General features: G+C 35.8%; 1 protein-coding gene across 2 annotated transcripts in view; it reads right to left on the bottom strand.

The window, feature by feature from the left end:
- Positions 1 to 421: 421 nt before the first annotated feature.
- G3BP2 (G3BP stress granule assembly factor 2) overlaps positions 422 to 21,779 on the bottom strand; it is a 36,603-nt gene continuing 15,245 nt past the window's right edge. The window contains exons 2-12 of one of the 2 annotated variants that reach the window (XM_061145774.1): positions 17,970 to 18,088; positions 15,577 to 15,658; positions 14,689 to 14,862; positions 14,159 to 14,249; positions 13,335 to 13,437; positions 12,640 to 12,820; positions 11,560 to 11,658; positions 7,126 to 7,228; positions 5,773 to 5,901; positions 3,773 to 3,891; positions 422 to 3,408 (exon numbers count right to left, since the gene is read on the bottom strand). In XM_061145774.1, coding sequence (XP_061001757.1) covers positions 3,136 to 3,408; positions 3,773 to 3,891; positions 5,773 to 5,901; positions 7,126 to 7,228; positions 11,560 to 11,658; positions 12,640 to 12,820; positions 13,335 to 13,437; positions 14,159 to 14,249; positions 14,689 to 14,862; positions 15,577 to 15,658; positions 17,970 to 18,064 — 1,449 coding nt within the window. In that variant the 5' untranslated portion in view covers positions 18,065 to 18,088 and the 3' untranslated portion in view covers positions 422 to 3,135. The remainder of the gene's footprint in view (positions 3,409 to 3,772; positions 3,892 to 5,772; positions 5,902 to 7,125; positions 7,229 to 11,559; positions 11,659 to 12,639; positions 12,821 to 13,334; positions 13,438 to 14,158; positions 14,250 to 14,688; positions 14,863 to 15,576; positions 15,659 to 17,969; positions 18,089 to 21,779) is intronic. The other variant, XM_061145775.1, reaches the window with a different exon arrangement.

The following is a 21,779-nucleotide window of genomic DNA, read 5'->3' as shown; positions in this document are numbered from 1 at the left end:
TTTAATATTCTTTTAGAGCTTCACAGATTTGTTCCAATTGCTGAACTGGTCATGTCCATAACTTCAGATCACCTCGATCTTCCCATTCTCTTTTCCTTCTGAGATGAAGTAGCAATCCTTTGGAAAACCCAAGATTAATAAAAATAAACAAGTGTTTAGTAATCTGCTTCTCACCTTCCTCACCACTTATTATTCTGGTCTAATATTCTCTATCTTGTTTACCAGTTATCTAACTGAACTGGGATCAATCTCAGTTCAAGTAATTATGTTTAAGTCTTACTTAAATAATTTATGTATCAAATTTCACAAATAATAATCAGTTGATTTTAGAACAATTCCTTATTTTACTGAGGTTGTGTGAAATGCAACTGGGAGAAAATATTTCGCAACACAAACCTACAGATTAAATTAGGGACATAGATAAAATGCTGCAGACATCAGTAGTTTATTGTTTGTTTAGTCCAAACACATTCAAAATGGAAACTCAAAGAATACTTTCCACCTGAAACAATTAAACTAAATACTACTAGCATATAATGCTTAACACATTACAGCAATAAAGATGGTAATCCATTGTCTTCTATACCTACTAAAGCCAAGATGGTAAAGCCAATTTGGTTGCAATAGTGTCATAAGGATAGAATAGAATATTACCATCCAAAAAATAAAAACAAACAACAACAATTAAAAAAAAAAAAAAACCAGCAAATAACAGTTATGGTAGATGAATGTTTTTACTCTGGTTCACTGAAAAGGGGACAAAATGTTAAAAGTCCACAGTACTGCAGGTGAATAATCACCATGTAAACTTCTCCATGTGATGTTTTAATGTTTTATTCATGGTATGTAAAGACTGAAGCTGAATGGCTCTTTGCTTTAATTTTCTATTACACTTAACATTTATCATCACTTTTGGTGCCAGAACAGTTTTCATGGGTGGAAGGGCAATATCTTGGATTCAAAATTTTATTTATATATATATATATCAAATAAAGGAGAAGGAGAAAGAAATGAAAGAGGAACAATATGCTATTAAAAAAAAAAAAAAAAAAAAACACTGACAAGAAACCACTTATTTAAAAGCAGTTTGAATAAAAGCTTCAAAACTCAAAAGTAATTTTCTTGTAAGAACTTCAAGTACTATACATTAGAAAGCGTAAATGCATTTCAAACAGGAAAAAAAATCCTTAAACCCCCCAAAATGGAAACTGAGAAATCTGTGTCCTCAAAATATATCCAATAGTGCAAGACTTTTCCTCGAACATGGAAGACCTCATTCAAGGGGTGGGGGTGGGGGTGGGGGGGAATAGGCTTAATTTTACTTACATTGCCCAGTACATGAAAAACAAAATATGTGCATCATTTGCTAGTTTACTAAATAGCAAACAGTTTTATAATTAAGAAAGTTTGCTATTATGTCAAGTGCATTTTTTGTTTGTTTTTACTAAGACAGAATGGAGAAGTCTTCCATGCTACAAGCAGCTTTAAGTGGTCACACTTATTTACCCCACTCCTGGCCTGAAACATCAGAAACTGGTAGGTACCAAATACTCCAGGCATAAAATCGGATATCCTTTTGTCATATTTGTGGTTTACCGGAACTTGCTATAAAGACAGACAATAATCCAGCAGCTACAAACTTTGCTCACAGAATTGTTTAGAGATTCATGTAAAAATAAAAGATGTCATCCCAGACTTAAATTCAGAGCCACTCGGGTGCTGACATCAGGTCAAGAATTGTGCAAAATGAATGACAGTTCCCTGCCCCCCCAAATAGAAAATGCAAACACTTAAGAGCTGCTGTTCTTTTCTCTGAAAATTGCAGTATCCTCACTTCAAGTTTACATGCCATTTATGGAATCTGACTGCTTTTAAAAGGTCACTAAAAATGTACATCAAGTTGACTGACTTTTCCAAGCACCTCTCAAGTGATACGCTTCAACGTTCACCTTCAGGCTAAGAGAAAAGTCAACAAGAGACTTTGACTCAAATAACTGACTTCCTCCTTCCCTCTCCCTCCCAAACACACAAGACGCCCTCCCACAGAGAACACAAAGTTGTTAACTGAAGAACAAGGTAAATAATATACTAGTCAATTTTACTGATTTTAAAGATACTGCAATTTTTATATACTTCAATGATTTCTCAACATTTTGCAGCTGTTTGGCTTTGCAGCACAGCAATTTATACACTATACTGTACAAAATTACCAGCAAGACTGGAATGATGTATTAATAGAAGGCACCATCATGCGTATTACATTACCAGAGAACAGAAATACAGTAAAGACAACTTTCACTGTACACAGCTTAAAGAAAGGAAAGGGGGAGGAGGAGTGTGTCGAGCAGCCAGCCATCCCTGTACTGAAGAGGGGCAGGTAGAAAAAAACCTTAGATGTGGAGCTACTAAATCTGGTCTAATATTCAAGACCATAGCATTTGAAGTTCTGATCTTTGTTATTTAGTTCATAACTAAATGACTTCCTTCTGGAATATACTTGTAGTCTTGTTAAGGTTTATGTGTACACACGCTGGTCACAGCAAGCAGGTAAAAATGCCCTCATCATTTCACAAACTATGCTCTATTGGAAAAAAAGATGAAAGATTTTTTCCCCTATTGCCTCCTGTTGCAGATGTCAAGGTTAATGAGTTCAGAGTACCCATTAGTGCATTCTGATGAGTGCATAACAAGTTTCTGTTGGTTTGTATTTTTGGGGGGAGCCAAGAAAAAAAGGCAAGATTCTCCAATTGCACAAATTGCACTATTTGTGTTTCCAACAATAACAGGCAGAAACAGTAACACTTAAACAAAATGTGCAGCAGAGGATATTTTGACTCAAAGGACCTGAATTCAGTTGGGCATGTCCTTTTAAGTTCATTTTGTTGTAGATAGTTTAAGATATGGTCATTTCTCAGTCCTTAATTCTCCAAGTCTAGATAAATTAACAATGCGAATCCTGTTGTAAAATTGGGGAAATAATGTCCACCTCAATTTAACTGATAACCGAAAGATGCTTTTCACATCAAAGAAATGATCAAAAAGGCTGTGTCACATTCCAAAGCCAAAAAAAAATTAATAAGAATGCAAACACGATGAATAATGTACCACTGTCAGGACTCTGCCGACAGTGGCGCCTCAGCGACGCTGTCCCGTGAAGCGGCCTTCCATCTGCCCAGCTCCTCTCCCAGAGCCAAGCTTCTGTGCCATGCCGCCTCTCGGAGGGGGTCCTCTTCCATCCCGGTCGCGCATCATTCCACCGCCCACGATCCCCCGGGGACCACCAGGACCTCGATCACTGCGCCTAATATCCCGGCGGTCATCACCACCACCTCGAGTTTCTCGCTCTCTGGCAGCTCTTGTCTTTTTCTCTTCCACATTTAAACGTACTTCCCCTCGAAACATAATTGGCTTTAAAAAGGAAGAAAAAAATGTACATGGGCAGGTTAGACAGTAATAGTGATGTAAGAAACAGTGATTTTCTTACTTTCTTACATAAGTAAGAAAATCCTAAAAGACAAAAAAAACTTCATAAAATTCTCAATATGCAATCTATTCTCAATATCCAACCTTCTTTACCAGAGTAAATGATGAAACAAATTTATTGTAAAATGATCCATATCTCTAATTTTAAAACTACTAACACATCTTTATTCTTTGCATAAATACTAGTTCACAGTAAACTATTTTTAACTGTACAATTTAAAAAAGACTAATTCACATTAAATACAACAGGAATAATAAGGTATTCAATTATGCCCTTTAAGTCACTTACTTTTGCAATTAAGATTCTCTGAACTGGTTCGGAGTCATCAAAAACCACAAAACCAAAATTTGGAAGCTTTCCCCCAACACCCTTGGTATTGATGCGAAGTTCCACAACATTTCCAAAACCTGTGAAAATATACATTACACAAAGGATAAGATATTTTAACAGAATCTGTTGTAACTGTAACTGTTTAGAATTTCATACCTCATTCCTTCTGACCCATTTCAAAACACAGCCTGCAGGCTGCTATACCCAGCGCGCATTAAGGTACTCTCACTCCTATAGGTTTCACGTCGTTCACTTAAGATGCCAATCGCTAGCCTGTTCTGTTGCCCTGCATCTTTATCAGTCCACTCAGAAGGAAAACTTACCTACACATTTTAGAGAGACAATTTTATTGTCTATATTAGATTTGTATTTGCCGAATGACTCCCATTTCCAAATTTAACACTGATTCACCCAGCTCTTTCTTCTAACCTCTACAGAACCAGGTCAATCAACACTAAGTACAGTCACTGGGAAACATCTGATGTAACCTTATATCCCTGATCAATTAAAGGTGACCAGTACCTAGAGATATACACATTATGTATGGAGGTAAATTTTTTTTTTTAAATCATATTATGAAAATAGTACTCTCCTCAGTGTAGAACATATATACAATAGACTACTAAGCCATTCAATTCAGTTCAGTTGCTCAGTCATGTCCGACTCTCTGCAACCCCATGAATCGCAGCACGCCAGGCCTCCCTGTCCATCACCAACTCCCTGAGTCTACCCCAAACTCATGCCCATCGAGTCGGTGATGCCATCCAGCCATCTCATCCTCTGTCGTCCCCTTCTCCTCCTGCCCACAAGCCCTCCCAGCATCAGGGTCTTTTCCAATGAGTCAACTCTTCGCATGAGGTGGCCAAAGCACTGGAGTTTCAGCTTCAGCATCAGTCCTTCCAATGAACACCCAGGACTGATCTCCTTCAGGATGGACTGGTTGGATCTCCTTGCAGTCCAAGAGACTCTCAAGAGTCTTCTCCCACACCACAGTTCAAAAGCATCAATTTTTCGGCACTCAGCTTTCTTTATAGTCCAACTCTCACATCCATACATGACCACTGGAAAAACCATAGCCTTGAATGTCTCTGCTTTTTAATATGCTATCTAGGTTGGTCATAACTTTCCTTCCAAGGAGTAAGCGTCTTTTAATTTCATGGCTGCAATCACCATCTGCAGTGATTTTGGAGCCCAAACAAATAAAGTCTGACACTGTTTCCCCATCTATTTGCCATGAAGTGATGGGACCAGATGCCAAGATCTTAGTTTTCTGAATGTTGAGCTTTAAGCCAACTTTTTCACTCTCCTCTTTCACTTTCATCAAGAGGCTCTTTAGTTCTTCTTCACTTTCTGCCATAGCCATTAAAAAGAATGAAATAATTCCATTTGCAGGAACATGGGTGGACCTAGAGATTGCCATACTGAGTGAAGTTAAGTCAGACTGAGAAGAAGAAATATCATATGACATAATACATGGAATCTAAAAAGAAATGATACAAATGAACTTATGAAACAGAAACAGACTCATAGAGAACGAACTTATGGTTTGGGGGGGAGGGGGATAAGAGGGAAGGGATAGTTAAGGGAGTTTTGGATCAATATGTACATGCTGCTATATTTAAAATGGATAACCAATAAGGATCTACTGTATAGCTACATGGAACTCTCCTCAATGTTATGTGGCAGCCTGGATGGGAAAGGAGCTTAAGTGAGAATGGATACATGTATATGTCTTAAAAAAATTTAAAAACTCTAGACACTACAGCAAATCAAAATAGTTGTCAAAACTTTTGGCATTACCATCAATTATCTGGAATATAATGTTATGTGAAAATCTGATTATAACAACAGAATGCTTTCTCTGAAATAAAAGTCAAGAAGAATAAGTCTTATGATTAGAAAAAAAATTCTCTTCACCTTCTGCTTAATTTTACCATAAAGCAAAGTAAACCACTTACTCATGAAGAACTCTTTTAGCTCATTTTCATCAATATCATGTGGCAAGTTACCAACAAAGAGTTGATGACTATCTGGATAGCGAATTATTCTACGGTTGTCAGACTCATTCTGTTCAATATCTCCTCTGCCTGAGAAGAGGAACAGAGCAGATATTAAAGTTTACAATGTCATATAATAAAAAACTAGTTCAAAGCAATGAAAGTTAAAAACCCCAACACCTGATATTCTTGTTTTAGTTTAATAAGGTAATAAGCTCCTTTGAGTTGTGGAACTATTATTAGTAGGTTAGTTAGAAAATAACATGACACTGACGCGTTAACTGAGGGTACTGACTAGATTGCCAAAGTCCCTTCTTCTAGATCTACTGGTCTGATCATGTGAAAGCCAAGTATCAGCAGAACAAGTATTCCTCCTTAACCAAACTCTTGCAATCACCCAGGCACCAAACTGATTTTAGATAGTGAGATGTGTTTGTACTAAATATCTGTTTAGTACTTTAAAGTTCACAAATTAATCTTGTATAAAATTATAGCCAAATCAGTTAATTTAACAGCAATAGTATGTCATTTATGTAACCTTTTATACACCTTAGGGTGCTCATATATACATATATAAAATCTTATATGATCCTCCCACTAACACAAGGAACAGAATGAGGCATATAAAGAAAGGCATCACACAGAAAAAATTTGTGTAGTAACTGAATGGTTTAAGAGAATGTCATCATTTAAGGGTCTTACCCAAGATCATAAACTCAGTGACAAGGCTGGGATAAACCCCAGCTCCCATAACTTCTGGTTTAATAACACACTTATTTTATTAAAAAAGTATATTTTCTAAATGTGATGTATACTATCTCCCACCTCCTCCCAAAAGCAATCTAAACATATTTATAGAATTCAAATAGAGGTTCTACATATATTAGCTAACAATGGAAACAAGTCAAAAATCATGGCAACTTACTTAATACCTAAGACAATCAAAATAAGAAGAATCAGGGTGTGCTTATTGTTTATCTGTGAAGAGATAAGAGTGCTAAGTAAGAGAATAGGTTATTGGCAGCTCGGTTTTGAATTCTTAGAACCAGTGACAATAACCAAAGAAAACGTGTCTCAAAATTCTCTTATTATTTTTAAAATCTATGTCTCTATGGCATGTCAACTAATTTCCCCCTCAAAGTTAGTTGTTTTACCCAGGCTGTGTATATATCAGGTTACCTCAGCCTTTAAACAACTTGGTACTAAAAGGATTTGCATATAAAATACATTATAATTTTTAAAAATTTTTTCAGTTCAGTTTTCTCTAACTTTTCACATGCTAACTGCTGAAGATCACAGGAGGGGCTGACTCACCTGGTCTTGGTCCTCTAGGAGGGAAACCAGGTCGTTCTCTAGGTCGTTGCTCACGCACACGAGGTGGCTGAGATTGAACTTCTGGTTTAGCTTCCACTCTCGGCTAAAATACAAGGGAAAAAAATACATTATAAAGAAACACATTCCACAGGAGAAAAACAACCAAACTAAAGCAACAACACCAAGTCACCAGCAGGCATTATGGTAACATTAAGTCTAGAACATTTTTAATGTATCTCCTACATATGTGAAACATAAATTTTTATAAAGATATTCTGTACCAATCTAGGACTGTAGAGTAAATTTTGTTTTCTCACTCTAGGTTATAATTCATAATAAGCTGTTTTTTACAACCATATTTTTTCAATAAAGTTACATCCACATTGAGACAGTATAAAAGATACTGCTAAAAAAGTAAAAAAATGCAAGATGAGCCATTTCATGTGAATACATATACAAAATAAAAAGCTGTCTTTATCTTTGGAAGACAAGAATATATGATACATACTTCTAATTATCTAGTTTGCTGCCCTTCAAATTTAGTGCTCAGTGATATCACGAATAATTTTTTAAATCAATATTTTGGTAATTCAAAATATAAAATTTAGTATACTCTGGCACCTAAAAATACTACCTTAAAGTTAAGATGTACACAAAAAACAATACAGGAAACGTGTTTATAGCATCTCAAAACAGTCAAAGAAGTCCTTTAGCTCCCTGTTGTTCTTCCTTATGAGAGAGATATGCATTTATTTAAGGACTGACCCCAACAATGTTTCTTAACTGTTTCTTGGGGGTGGCAGGAGAAGTAATAGATCATTTTAAGTTACCCTCCAAGTTTCTACTAACTACTAAATAAAACACATGTAATTAAATAACTATATTAAAAACAAAATGACAGCTACATCTATTACCTTTTCCTTCATACATGGCATTTTCAGTATTTCCAGCTTCTTCAGGTAGTCTATTACCCAAATACTTATGATCCAAAGAAGAGAGAAAACATATGCACCTTCAAAGAATGCTGAAAACACTCAGCAGGAATATGGAGAATGTGTCCTCAAGTCAAAAAACTAGCTATCTTTATGGTTGACCACCTCTGAGTACCTCAGCCCAAAAGTGGCTCAAACTCTTTCATAGTTTATATAACTAGGATACTATAATTTGCAAGGACAAATTTTGATACAAAGAGCTGTTTCTTTCAAAAACAATTTATAGTTTCACCCGCTGTAACCAGAAGGTATATTATCTTCTATCCTATCAGTCTTTAATAAATTTGCCTGTCTCACTCAGTTATTTTTCTTCTAGATTTCCTACTTCTCTCAAAATGAAGTTGTTTCCCATGTTCTAGAGTTTTGCTAGCTAAAAAAAAATTTTCGATGTCTAACTCTTTCAGGTATTTCAATTATTTATGTGTATTTATTCCTACAAGGACCATATCTTATTTCTACACCAGAAAAAGTACCAAGTACAGTGCTATTAGACACAGAAGTTCAGTAACTAATTGTTCATTTAAAATTAAATTATATTTGGTTCTCTAATTCAAAACATGTAGGAGAATGTTCTAGCCTGACCAGGGAACCAACACCACAGCCCTGAGACCACTGCTATCTGTATTTAGAATTTAAGACTACATAACAATTTGACGGAAAATGTGATGCCTGGAAAAGGCAGCTATTTAGAAATTTCAACTGAGGAGGGCAGGGCCTAAAAGCACAACTCGAACAGTATGAATATAAAACCTTATTAAAGAACAGATATTTTCTAAAGTTTGATGAAGCTAGTACTTAAAGAACAAAAATAGCAAATCACACTTTTTAATTTAAATATCTAGAAAAACCTCAATTTATTCAATCCAAGAAAAAGAATTCTAGCTGACTGATTCAGATTCTTTTCAAAAGATTAATGAAACAAAAATAAACAAGTAGCAAAACAAAAAAGTTACTATCCTTTAAGGATTTAATATTAAAAACACAAGTTTAAATAAGTTTCAACATCTTACAAATAACCCATATGAGAATTTAGCAACTTTTTAGATACTTGATGATGCCAGTACAAGAAAAATATGAGACAAAAAAATTTTATCAATATTTCTTTCAATATATGTCAATTAAGCCAGCTTTGCACTTACAATTCTTCAGGATTAATTTCATGAAAACTTCTTGCTCCAAGGAGATAAAGTAACTAAGACAACCATGTACAACCTTCAGGGCCTGAAAATTAATTCCACACAACCACAAAGTGTGCTCACATGACAAATTCCACAAATGAAAGCAAACATAATATGAAATAAAAATGAAACCATCAATCAACTCAGTAACAGCAGGTAAAACCACAACTAATGTGTACTTCAACCAAACAAAGCTACTTAAATGAACTAATCCACTTCCAACAAATCTGCCACGAAAATAAATTAACTACTTCTAAATTAATGCCTACCAATACTTTGGAATTAGATTTAATTCTCCTTCTATTAATGTGTGCTAAGTCGCTTCAGTTATATCCGACTTTTTGCAACCCCATGGACTGGGACCCACCAGGCTCCTCTGTCCATGGCATTCTCCATGCAAGAATACTGGAGTTGGTTGCCATTTCCTCCTCCAAAGGATCTTCCTGACCCAGGGATCGAACCCGCATCTCTTATGTCTCCTGCATTGGCAGGCGGGTTCTTTACTACTAGCGCCACCTGGGAAGCCTTTTATTAATAATCTATGCTCAAAGTGTTAAGGAAATGGATATTATACCAAAGTGACAAAACTGAACGTTTATTAAATCAAGAGGAAAACAATTATGAATCCATTCTATACAGCTTCAGGAGATTAGAAAGTATTTTAAAGTTTAAATTATAAATGTTTAAAATTTTGTCTGAATAAGGAGATAGGTTATTAAAACACAATCCAGTCTCTTACCCTTTTTTTTTTCAACTTAAAATTTTATTTCTCTAGACAAGAGGCTAGGATCTAATATAATGTAACATATAGACATGACTTAGATATAGCACTCCTCTTCTTTGATGTAAACACTCTTCTTCTTTGATGTAAACAGATACATTACCCTCCAACGGCTGAAGAAACCTACAGGTTTGCATGGGTATCCAACTGCATGAATTTGAAGCCCTACTATTTTATTTATATAGCTGTCTGACCTTCGGTGAAGTACTCGAGGTCTCAATTTACTTGTCTGTGAAACAGGAATAATTAGTTCCTACAGGGACTAGGTAAGAATAAATAAGTGCTTTGCACAATGTGTGATGCCCATACTAAAGGCGTAATAGGCATTAGTTACTCTAACTTTTAACTAGCAGTAAGTTTAAAATAAATGTAGCCAACTCTCTGAAATTCAAGTAATAATCCAAAAGATTCCAAACACAAATCTGGTAAGAAACTAAGAATTCCAAAAGAAAATTCAGAAAATCACTTATTGAATCTTCAAATGGGTAGCAAAGTACAATCAGTATTTGGCAAATTAATTTTCTTCATTAAGACAGACTTCTAGTTTGTGATCTGAAGTAATTACTCAGTATTACCTGAATATCTAGCTGGAAAAAAAAGAAAAGAAAAGCTACCACAAGGCCATGTATTCTATTACATAGCTAATTATGTGTACCAACACCAGGTAGACTGCCTAGTAATTCCTAGCTACTTTTGAAATCTCACAGTTTCAATGTTCAGAACACAAAAAGAGGTGTATAAACACAATTTTATGTGCACTAACCATTTTACACGTAAATTTTATACTGGAATGAAGCTTGACTCAAAATGTAGGAGAAGTACTGGACACCCTTTAACTGTGCCTATTTACTTTAGAATTTGGTTAACTCTAAAGTATGTCTAATGAACACATTAGGTAGCCAGCGTCTTTATTTTTCAATGTTTTTGAAAGCTCTGAGGTGGGTAAGATGACAAACAGACAAAAGGCAGAATACTAGAATGATCAGTTAAGGTGAACACTACAGTCATAAGTTGGTACAGGCTTCAATTAAACAGTATGAACCACTTACAGACTGAGAGCTTAGGCAGTGCATTTTTGTTTTTAGTTTTCTGTTTAAAAAAAAAAAAAAAAAAAAAACAATGATTCTTTATAATGCCATACTACTTTGTGGCTTTCAAATTTCTTCCCTAAAATATTTTTGCTAAATGAAATTTTAAACTTATAAAAAGGAGTTTTTTGGTTATTTTAAGAAGGCTTTTAAATGACAATATATATTGTTAAAACTAACTAAATCTGTATTTCACACACCCATACCCCCAAATACCACCTATGTAGATGATGAATGGAGATCTGGCATTTAAAGTGGGTGCAACTGACATTTAATACAATTTTTTTGTATATTTAATCCATAATTTCTGATTGACTCATTTTAAAAAGTATGAAAAAGATAAGCAATTGGCAATGTAACAAGGATACAATCCAATGTGTTCACAGATCGGTTACCTGTGAGACTGGTGCTTTAACATGGGGTGGAATTCCAGAGGAAGAAACAGTGCCACTAGGAGGCAGGTTTTTACTGGTCACTGAAGCCCAGGAGAAAGCCTGCAGGAAATGCAACAAACCTAGACTACTAATCATGGAAAACCACCAACATTCCTATAGGGAAACTTCCAAATATATATTTTCTTTTCATTTCTGAACTATTGCTCTATATTGGAGGACTCCTAAAAAGAAAGGCACACACACACATGCCAGTCTATGTGCCAGGTTTCAAATTTTCATTATGCAAGATTATGACTGTTTTGTCTGAACTACTAAATAAATCCACAAGCAAGTTCCTATATGCTCTAAGTAGATGAGCAAGTGGTAAGCAAAACCACTAACAACTACACATGCTAGAAAAATAAGAACCTAATAGAATCAATTTCTTTCCCCTTTTGGGGGGAAGATAAGGTATGTGATGGCGCTAAGGGGAGAGAGGAAGGACAGGAAAGAAGAGAGTACTAGCTGGAAACTTTAACAGACATTCACAAATAGAACAAGCAATCTCCTCTCACTACCCAAATATACCTACTTTACAGAAAAATAAAAAATGGTTTAGGTAGGTTTAAACGAACACTATGGGTATCACTCATCTTTCCAAGACAGTTTGGTGTAGTAAGGAAACTGTTCCCATTTAAACCAGAAATAGCACACGTATCACTTGTTTTAACAATAGGCCAATTTGTTTTAAGTTGGGAAACTGCATGACTCCTGTCTGCATCCGTGTGTAGAGGATTTAATACAGAATGGAAGAGCAACTCTCGGCTTTATTACATGGACTTGAATAATTTCATGTATGGTACTAAACACTGCACACAGATAAAAATCAAATCTTAAATTTTATTCTGAGGGGTGTTTTTTAGGGGGTGAAATACGATATCCTCAGAATTACCAAAAAAACCCCACAGCTTCTTTCGTACACATAAAAAAAAGCATAGTTTACTATTCAACAATTAACATAGCAGAACAAAGGTCATGCTTCATTAATGGCACCGTATGGAAGCGTGATGTTACGGGCCTAAAGAGCTCCTCGGATCTAACCTTTGGTGGTTCCTGTGGCAGAGAAACAGGTTCAGCAGGCGGAGGAGAAGCAGACTTCTCCTCTAACTCCTCCAAGTTCTTCTCCTCCACTGGCGGTTTCAGCTCTTCAGTCTTTGTTTCAGATTCTGGCTCAGGTTCAGGTTCATGCGAGGATTCTTCTAAAGGCTCCTCTATGCCATTACTACAATAAAATATTTTGTTCACTTTTCAGTAGGAGTGAAATGATCAACTCAACTAGGAGAAAATTCAGCATTTCTCTAATTAATGGGCAGAACGAATAATATACACCGTTTTGAAGCAAAGTTCACTAAGAACCAGAAGGCAGAAGGAACAATACTCTCAAGCAGCCTTTCTCTAACCTAAATGTAAAAACTGGATTACTAAACATGTTTACTTGATCACTAACTATAAGGAAAACTCATTAGTTAAAAAATAAAATGCTTAAATCTGCATTGTCTCAAACAGTATACATTATCAGTAAGTGATGGGTTTTAGGCCAAACCATTTTCAATTTTTGAATTAAATGTAAGAATGCTTTCCAAATTTCTTGCATATACATGGTAAATACTCAGGCACTGGCTACATAGCTTTATCAAGAATTTACTTTCAGCAACAATTCTAGGAACAAAAACCACTTGCAACTACATGATATGGATAGTTTAGGCCAAATCTGGCCTTGCAAGCACTATTCTTACGTCACAGGGTGAGCTTCATAGTAACCACTGTTAGCATTCTCCTGCACAGGTTCTGGAGACGGTTGTCTTTCCTCTTGTTCTTCCTCTACTTCATCTTCTGATTCTGACAACACATAATACACCACATCTCTTTTTAAGAGGCTTAATACACAGTTTCATATATGTATTTTTAATGTTCAAAGAAATCATAAATAGTTTAAAAATAGCGTTATTTCTTGAAAGTACAAAGGCACTTAATATTCCTTGTTCTCTTAAAAAAGAGCAAGCAAGATGAAGTTTGGAATTATGCTATTTTTTAAAAAGATCTATTAGTAAGAAAAGGAAAGGGTAGGAAAAAATGCTATTAAAGTCATAACTCAGTTTCCTTTGTCATATTAATTCAATGAAGCAATAATGACAGAGAATCAGAAACAAGCTGATGTATATCAACAGAAGATTAAATAATTCTGCTATAGACAAAAAAATATCAACAGCCAACAAAGACACACTAGATGAAAAAAAGGCCTAGCTTTGAGTCAGCTACTTCCACGTTTAGGAAAGTATTAATCGGTATAGAAAACAACAAAATTTTGTAGTAGGCACCAAATTCTTGGTTATCTATATAGAATGAGATTGAGGGAGTTTTTTTTTTTCACTTCTGTGTATGATTTTTATAAAATTTCATATAAAGAACATCTGTTTTTTAAACAAAAAAAAAGAACAAAAAGGAGAAAAGGGGCTTTGACTCAGAGAGTCAAATTTCTGTAAGTTTCACACTTTCCATGTCATTAAAGAATACTGATACCAACAAAACCCTTGTATCTTGAAATCTCAAGATATCTCACCTTCATCAAGTTCTGGTTCAGAATCACCAAATACTTCATCTTCATAACGAAACATATCATTGTGAACATAAAACTTATTTGGAACAGATCCCTATAAAAAAAAATCCAAATACTCCATTAAATACCCATAAATGTGGTATGACATAAAGAGAATAAAGTTTTTATTTTAATACAGAAATAATGTAGACTGAATATAACTTTCCAAAGCTGAACATGCTATAATGTTAATATAAAGAAAATCACAGAATACTTAAACTCAAGAAATGACTACTTTCAAACTATTAAATAACACACTTTTAATATTATTTCTGTAATCTTAATCATCTATTTGCACATTTGTATCAGGATCTCATTTCTTCTGCTCAACAGTCAAAGCACAGAAAATTCAAATAAACGAACGGGTCCAACAGGCTCCTCAACAACAGCGACATGCACACCTGTGCCTGTGAGAGGAGACCAGCCACTTTAAGCAACCAGTTAACAGCAAAATGAAGTCCCATAAATGAAAATTAATTGAAACGAAAACTTACTTCAGGAGCCAGAACAAAGGTTTGCATAAACTTCCTCTCTGGTTGTCCACTGTTAGACAGCAAACCCATGACCTGGACCACTACTCCATCACTCAAGGTTGCATGAGCATCCACATGACGAATTTTAGTATGACATTCGCTGAAGTTCAGAGATAATACTTTGTGGTGTATATCCTTTATTAGGAGGTGGGGAGGAAATACAAACTCATGATATTGCATTACCTTTTTAACACTAAGTTACCTATTCAATACTACAGACTTCCACCAATTTCCTCACAACTCTAGAATACTAACTACTTAATCTCTCTGCCTCATTTGAATCCATTCCACCATGCTATGCATTACTGACAGACCCATGTTCCATAAACCATGTTGACTACTGCACGACCTCACACGTGGTTTTACTTTACTGCTTGTCTGCATTTCTTCTTTCAATTTCCTCTTGTTTGGTAAAGCCAATCCTATAATTCAGAGACTAGCTGAAATCCCACATCCTCTACAAAGTCATAAGAAATATACTTCTATTCATTCCTGTAACATAAGGTTTAGCCCACATTTCTATAAATATTATACACGGTCTCAACTGTTTCAGGTATAAAATACACCAGTGATATAAAAATGTCCCATTTTCTCTTTTGTATCCATGCCAGTGTTAACACTGTGCTTCCTACAAAAATCAATGTTTATAAGAACTCAAAGCACATTTGACAAGTATTGTAACATAAATTTTAGCATAGCTAACTGATCACACTCAAGAAGAAATCCATGGGCACAAGAAGGCTATTTTCCAAATCTCTAACTTAACTTAAAATAATCTTAACTTAAACAAGTTCAAGTAAGTTTAAATCAGTTAAAATAATCTTAAATGTATATGAAATTGACACTTACATTTTGGCCATAGACAGCCTCCTGGGGCTTTCCACTAGCATCTACTCCACCATGGACATAGGAAGAATTCCTGCCATAAAACCTATGAAAGCATTGATAATGATTAACATTCAGTTATGAATAGAAAGAAGTCTAAGAGGGAGTGGAGTCCTGGTATTAAGCAGAGTTAGTTTCCAGGTCTGGCTCTGTCACTGATTAGCTGTGTAACCTTGAGACTTACAGTCTTCAAGTTCACTTTCCTTGGTAACATGGAACAAGAGTTAACTTCTCCACAGAGGTACTGTCAGGATTAAATGAGCAATGACATAGAATTTTTAGTTTGCCCGGCTATTAGTTATACTGTCTTTAGCTATTCTCATCTTACTGTATCTATATGCTGTTAAGTGGGAAAATGAGACATTCAAAATATATTCTAAATACCGATGCTGCTGTTTATTTACCCATTTTTGTCAAATGTAAAAACTTACGTTATTTAGATCTGTTTGGAATCAGATACTATTTAACACTCATTCTACTAAGAGTTCCAAATGACTACTAATTCCAAAGGCTAAGGTTAAAAGTTTAGACTTAATTGAAATAATTCAGAGATCAAGTTTAAATATATATATATATATATATTATTTTAGCATCTAATTTCTCAATATTTTTATACTGCTCTTAAGTACATGATAAATTAGTGCTTCTCTGGTATTACATAAAGCAACTAGGAGATCTTCCTAAATTAAAGTTATCAAATATGCAAAATTAATTTTTTCATAAGGAGAACTCAGCTCCTATTGCAATAAAACATGGAAGACTTCCTCTATGACAAACAACTTTCTCAGTGCACTACACATGTAGTGATTCATTCTAGTCTCCTAACAACCTCAGGACTAACATAAGCGCTGTTATCTAAATGAACAAACTGAAGTTCAGAAAAGGTTAAATTAACTCAAATGTTACACACCTACCAAGTCAGAGCAGCTTGCTCCAGACCCAGGCTTTTAACCACTACCCGTATTTTTTTTTTTTTAATGTTTTACACTGTTCTCTCTCATGTACTACTGGCAAGCATGTATACAGTTTTCATTTGGACAATTTGGCTGTTAAGTGTGCATAGGAAAAGCTTTAGAGGAAATCATACCTTTGACTTAACAATTCTATTTTCTAGGAAGTTATCCTAAGAAAACAACTAGAAAGATGCCCAAAACTGCACGTGTAAGGATATGCACTACAGTGATAGTAACTGAAAAATTTAAAACAAACTTAAATTTTTTATGAATAAGGAAATCTGCTATACAAGCTAAGTATAAAACAGAAGTCTGTGCTGTTACCTGAAATTATGGTAGAGACTCTTGCCCTTCCTTGTTATAAAAAGAATAAGTTAAAAATGCTAATACCTACACTGTGAGACAAAATTTCAGATAATGAAAAGCCTTAATAATTCCATTCTCCCTCAAACTTCCATATACTATCAACAGGCAAGTTTTTATTTTTATAATCAGAAAAACGTACAGGTACGGATTCTTTTTTGGGGGGGCAGTGTTAGTTATCTTAAAATGTCTCCTGGAATAATATAGGGACTATTACACACATGTTTAACAATGGCAGGGCACAATGCAAAACAGAACTTTAGAATGCCCAGCACATTTATAAAGAGAACCTGTATCTAAAAAGTCCTTTAACAGTCTTTCCCAGGCGACGTGGCAATGACACACTTATCCTAACTCATCTGGCTAGTGTGTTCTACAGCAAACGCCGGCAAAGCCTAATCCTTACAAAGGTCTCACTTATCTTCGACCTACTAAAAAATACACCGGGTAGAACAAAAACTATAAATACTACCCATAATATAAATCAATTTCATTTCAGTATCCGGAAAAAAAATAAGCTCATATACATGTCTTGCCAAAATAGTAAACAAGGCTACTCTTGCCGTCTCACAAAGGAATATTTTCTTGTGAATCAATCTGAAGGAATTTTCACAAATGAAATCAATTAACTGATTCATTTCCTAACGCTGCTACAGAGAACTTTTAAAAACCACACAAAAACCAAACGAAACTTAACCTGTGATTTCAATCAAGACTAGAACCCATTAGTTGGTCAAGTCTGTGGTTAAAAAAAAAAAGAAACATAAAATACCAGACCATGTAATTGTGTATGTGTGTGTACAGATGTGAATGTGTTATATAATAGGATCTGATAAGGAGTGTTTTTCTTACTGTGGATTTCATTCAAGGAGGAAACTTGAAAAAGATGGGTTTTATGCCATCAGATTGTTAAACTATTGGATGAGCTTTGTAAAGATACTTGTCAGGACGTGAGGAGACAGGAAAGACAAAATTTATATGTAGTCATATTCAAGAAAATAAAAGTAAATAAAAATAGTAAATAATCCAATTAAAATTTACCTGTGTAAATATTCTGGAGCTTTATTCAGCAAAGTATAATATTGCCTCACAAACTCCCGCCCTACAAGCAGCGGACTGGGCTTCTCCATAACCATTTCTTTGCTGCACAATGTCAAATACTAGGGAAGCAAACATAAGAATAATAACTCTTAAAAGTCATCTTTGTTAAATACTATGAAGCAAATTTTCTTAGCCATTCAAATGAAAATAAAATCACGTATTAAAAAGTAACAGTAAAATAATAAATTCCCAATAACCACTTACAACCTCCAACATTTGCCATTTCCTCTTCGTCTCTCTGTCTCTCTTTCTTGATCTCCCTATGTCTCAATACAAGGCGAAGAGGCAAGTCCAGTGCTGTCTCAGACTAGGTGACACCATAATAAAGTCTTTTTACTCACAGTGTATTTTTCCTTTGGCAAACATTATCTCCTACATTCTTAGATTCTAATGGTTTATTTTGAAAACTAGGCAGAGGGCACAACTCAGGACTTGGGAGATTACACTTATAGACAGTAATAGCTTTTGTCTTCTTTATATAATACTCTCGCCTTCTAGGGATTAATTTCACTGTTTCAAAATCATAATAATTACCATTAAAAATCAGCAATACTCTACTCAGATAATGGTGTTTCACATTTAGTGTATGTCTTTTCAACCTTTCTTGCTATTAATTATCTAACTACATGTCAGACACTGTTCATATAAAGTGGGATACCTCAGTGAACAGGACTCTAGCCCTCGGAGTTTATAATCTATCATGGAATACAGACAAGCAAACAGGGAACAGAATGGGTTAGGTGCAACCTAAACGTACCTCTCAGCCCCAACTCTCAAAGATAAACCAGTAAAAATAAAAATAGAAACATAACCTTTCATCATTTAAAGTAAATAATTTATGTCTAAACCCTCCAAACAGTAAAAGTCATAACACTAGGAATTAAGAGAAATGGGAGGAAAAAAGAGAAAATATGAGTATCACTAGTTTAAATACACGTATATACACACGTTTGTGTGTGTGAAACTACTGAGCAAATCAAGATGCAGTTTAAATTCCTGTTAACAAATAAACTTCAACGTGGGTTTTTTTGCTGCACTAAACTTGCTGGATCTTAGCTCCCTGTCAAGGATCAGAACTCATGCCCTCAGCAGTGAAAGCAAGAAGTCCTAACCACTGGAAAAGTGCAAGTGAAGTCGCGTCCGACTCCTTGCGACCCTGTGGACTGTAGCCCACCAGGCTTCTGCGTCCATGGGATTCTCCAGGCAAGAATACTGGGGTGGGTTGCCAGTTCCTTCTCCAGGGGATCTTCCCGACCCAGGGATCAAACCCAGGTCTCCCGCATTGCAGGCAGACGCTTTAACCTCTGAGCCACTAGGGAAGCCCCTAACCACTGGACTGCCAGGGAATTCCCTCAAAGTAGGTCCCCTTTAAAAAATTTCACAAAGATAGCCCACAATTATCACTAAAACTGTGATGCTTTTTAATAATCAGATACCAGCCATAAAGGAGCCTACAGATAAAACTCTATTAAATTAATCCTGGTGACTCCCAACTCAATTTTTACATAATGCTGTATTAGGTTCCCTGTTTCTCCTTTTGCGATTGTCTTGAAACTCAGTCGATATTAAAAAAACATATTTTTATATAATGCCTAACTGCTTCCAGTGCCAGGGTCTGGGGGGAGGGGCAGTGGCAAGAAGTCCTTGAAGCAGCCGAAGAAACAGGCAAAGGAGATGAGAAGGTGAAGCTCTGAAGCAGTAACAAAAAGAGGTGCAGAGAAGCTGCAGGAGCTGAAAGCGAAGGCCATGCGGAAGGCGCCCCGGGCCACAGGCAGAATTTGGAAATCTGGCAAAAAGCTGTTCCTTATGCCTCAGATGATGGTAATCATTACTTCCACTGCTGTTTAAACACTTGCATTCTCTTCCATAAAATTTTTTTGCCACCTATAGCTAGAAGAAAAGGCTTCCCTGGTGGCTCAGTGGTAAAAAATCCATGTGCCAATGCAGGAGTAGTGGGTTCAATCCCTGGGCCAGGAAGATCCACTGGAGAAGGAAATGGCAACCCACTCCAGTATTCTTGTCTGGGAAATCCAAACCCCATGAACAGAGGGGCCTGGCGGGTTACAGTCCATGGGGTCACAAGAGAGTTGGACATGACTTCGCAACTAAACAACAACAAATAAGCTAGAATAAAGTGCTGTCTTGGAGCCCATGGCACATTCAAGAAATGAAATGTTCACAGTGGCTTATCCCTTCAGTTCTCCCTTAGTCATTTCTATCCTAGTGAGGCCAAAGTAAACCCAGCCTAGAATCCAGGCAATCTGTTCTTCAATCTTTGCTCTACCTTAAATTTTGTGCCACCTACAATTAAATCAACTCATTAAAAAAAAAAAAGTTAATGCACAAAGCAAAATTAGAGTCATTTCAGGTGCCATTAGTTTCCCCCAAACCTAAAATCCTCCAACAATAAGGATTAACAGATCCTGATGCATGAAGAGACTTATTTACCATGTTTAAAGAAATGAAGCAGGGACTCCCCTGATCGCCCAAAGTTTGAGAATCCACCTTGCAATACAGGGGGCTGGGGTTGATCCCTGGTTGGAGAATTAAGATCTCACCTGTCACAGAGCAACTAAGCCCAGGCATTGCAACCACTGAGCCCATGCACCCCAACCAGAAAGCCCAAGCACCTCAAGGAAAGCACCTCTGTGACACAACGAAGACACAGGCAAGTAAACAGCCTTAAAAAAATAATGAAGAAAAAAACACAGTGTTTTTATTAAGAATGATAGGCGAGATTGAGGAACAGGAGACTTATATAGTAAAATTTTATAAAACAACAAAAACGTGGAAATTATGCACATTTAAAACTACTGTTAACAACTGATTTTAAGCTGTGGCAAGATACTAACTTACCCTCTGAATAAAATATTATGTACAAAACAGTTTTGTTCAAAGGTCAATGACAAAAAACACTATTAGGTATTGTTTCTGAGTTTGGGGATTCTCATTTTTCCCTTTTTTTCTTCTCTACTTCCAGATTTTCTTCAGTGAGACTTTGTTACTTATCCCCATTTTCCAACACATCTATAAAGTACACAATTCACCTGGAATTTCTGTCACCTATGTACAACGAAAGTGAAAAAAAAAAAGTATCACACAAATCAATATCAAAGAAAGGTCAAAATACACTGGAGTTTTTGTAACAAAGTTCAAGAGAGGTTTCACATTGCCCACTACCTTTACAGTCACTGAAGTTGATGGCCATGAAGCCGGGGATCATCAATTTATATCAGAGAGACAGGCAAGGAAACTGGCAGTGGGGGCAACTTTTTACTTGATTACCCAATAAATTACATTTATTCAAAAAGAGATAACCTGAAAAGTGAATTTTGAATGGGGAATGAGATAAAGCAGTGCTAACCTGGTGAAAGCCTAAACAAACAGCTATACCTAAGAAGCTGTGCAGAGTCCAGTTTCTAAAAGTTACAGGGAGACTCCCACAGGGAGTAGATGAAATGAAGATGTTACATAGAGGACGGTGTTCCAATTAAATACACTGACTTAAATGCACTCAATTTAGAGGGCTAAAATATAATTGACTGATGGGAAATCAACTACATTAACCAGAAAGTAAAAAGTATGGGGGGAGGGGTATGGAAAGCAACCTCACTCTACTTTTAACAACAGATTAATTCATGTATTCTACACAAACAACAAGGGAAGCTACAAGGGCTTCCTTTGTAGCTCAGTCAGTAAGAATCTGCCTGCAGCGCAGGAGACCCAGGTTCAATCCCTGGTTCGGCAAGA

Source organism: Dama dama, chromosome 6 (genome assembly GCF_033118175.1).
Source record: "Dama dama isolate Ldn47 chromosome 6, ASM3311817v1, whole genome shotgun sequence".
NCBI lineage: Eukaryota > Metazoa > Chordata > Mammalia > Artiodactyla > Cervidae > Dama > Dama dama.
Note: the sequence above shows the minus strand (reverse complement) of the source record. Positions and strands in the feature narration are given on the sequence as shown.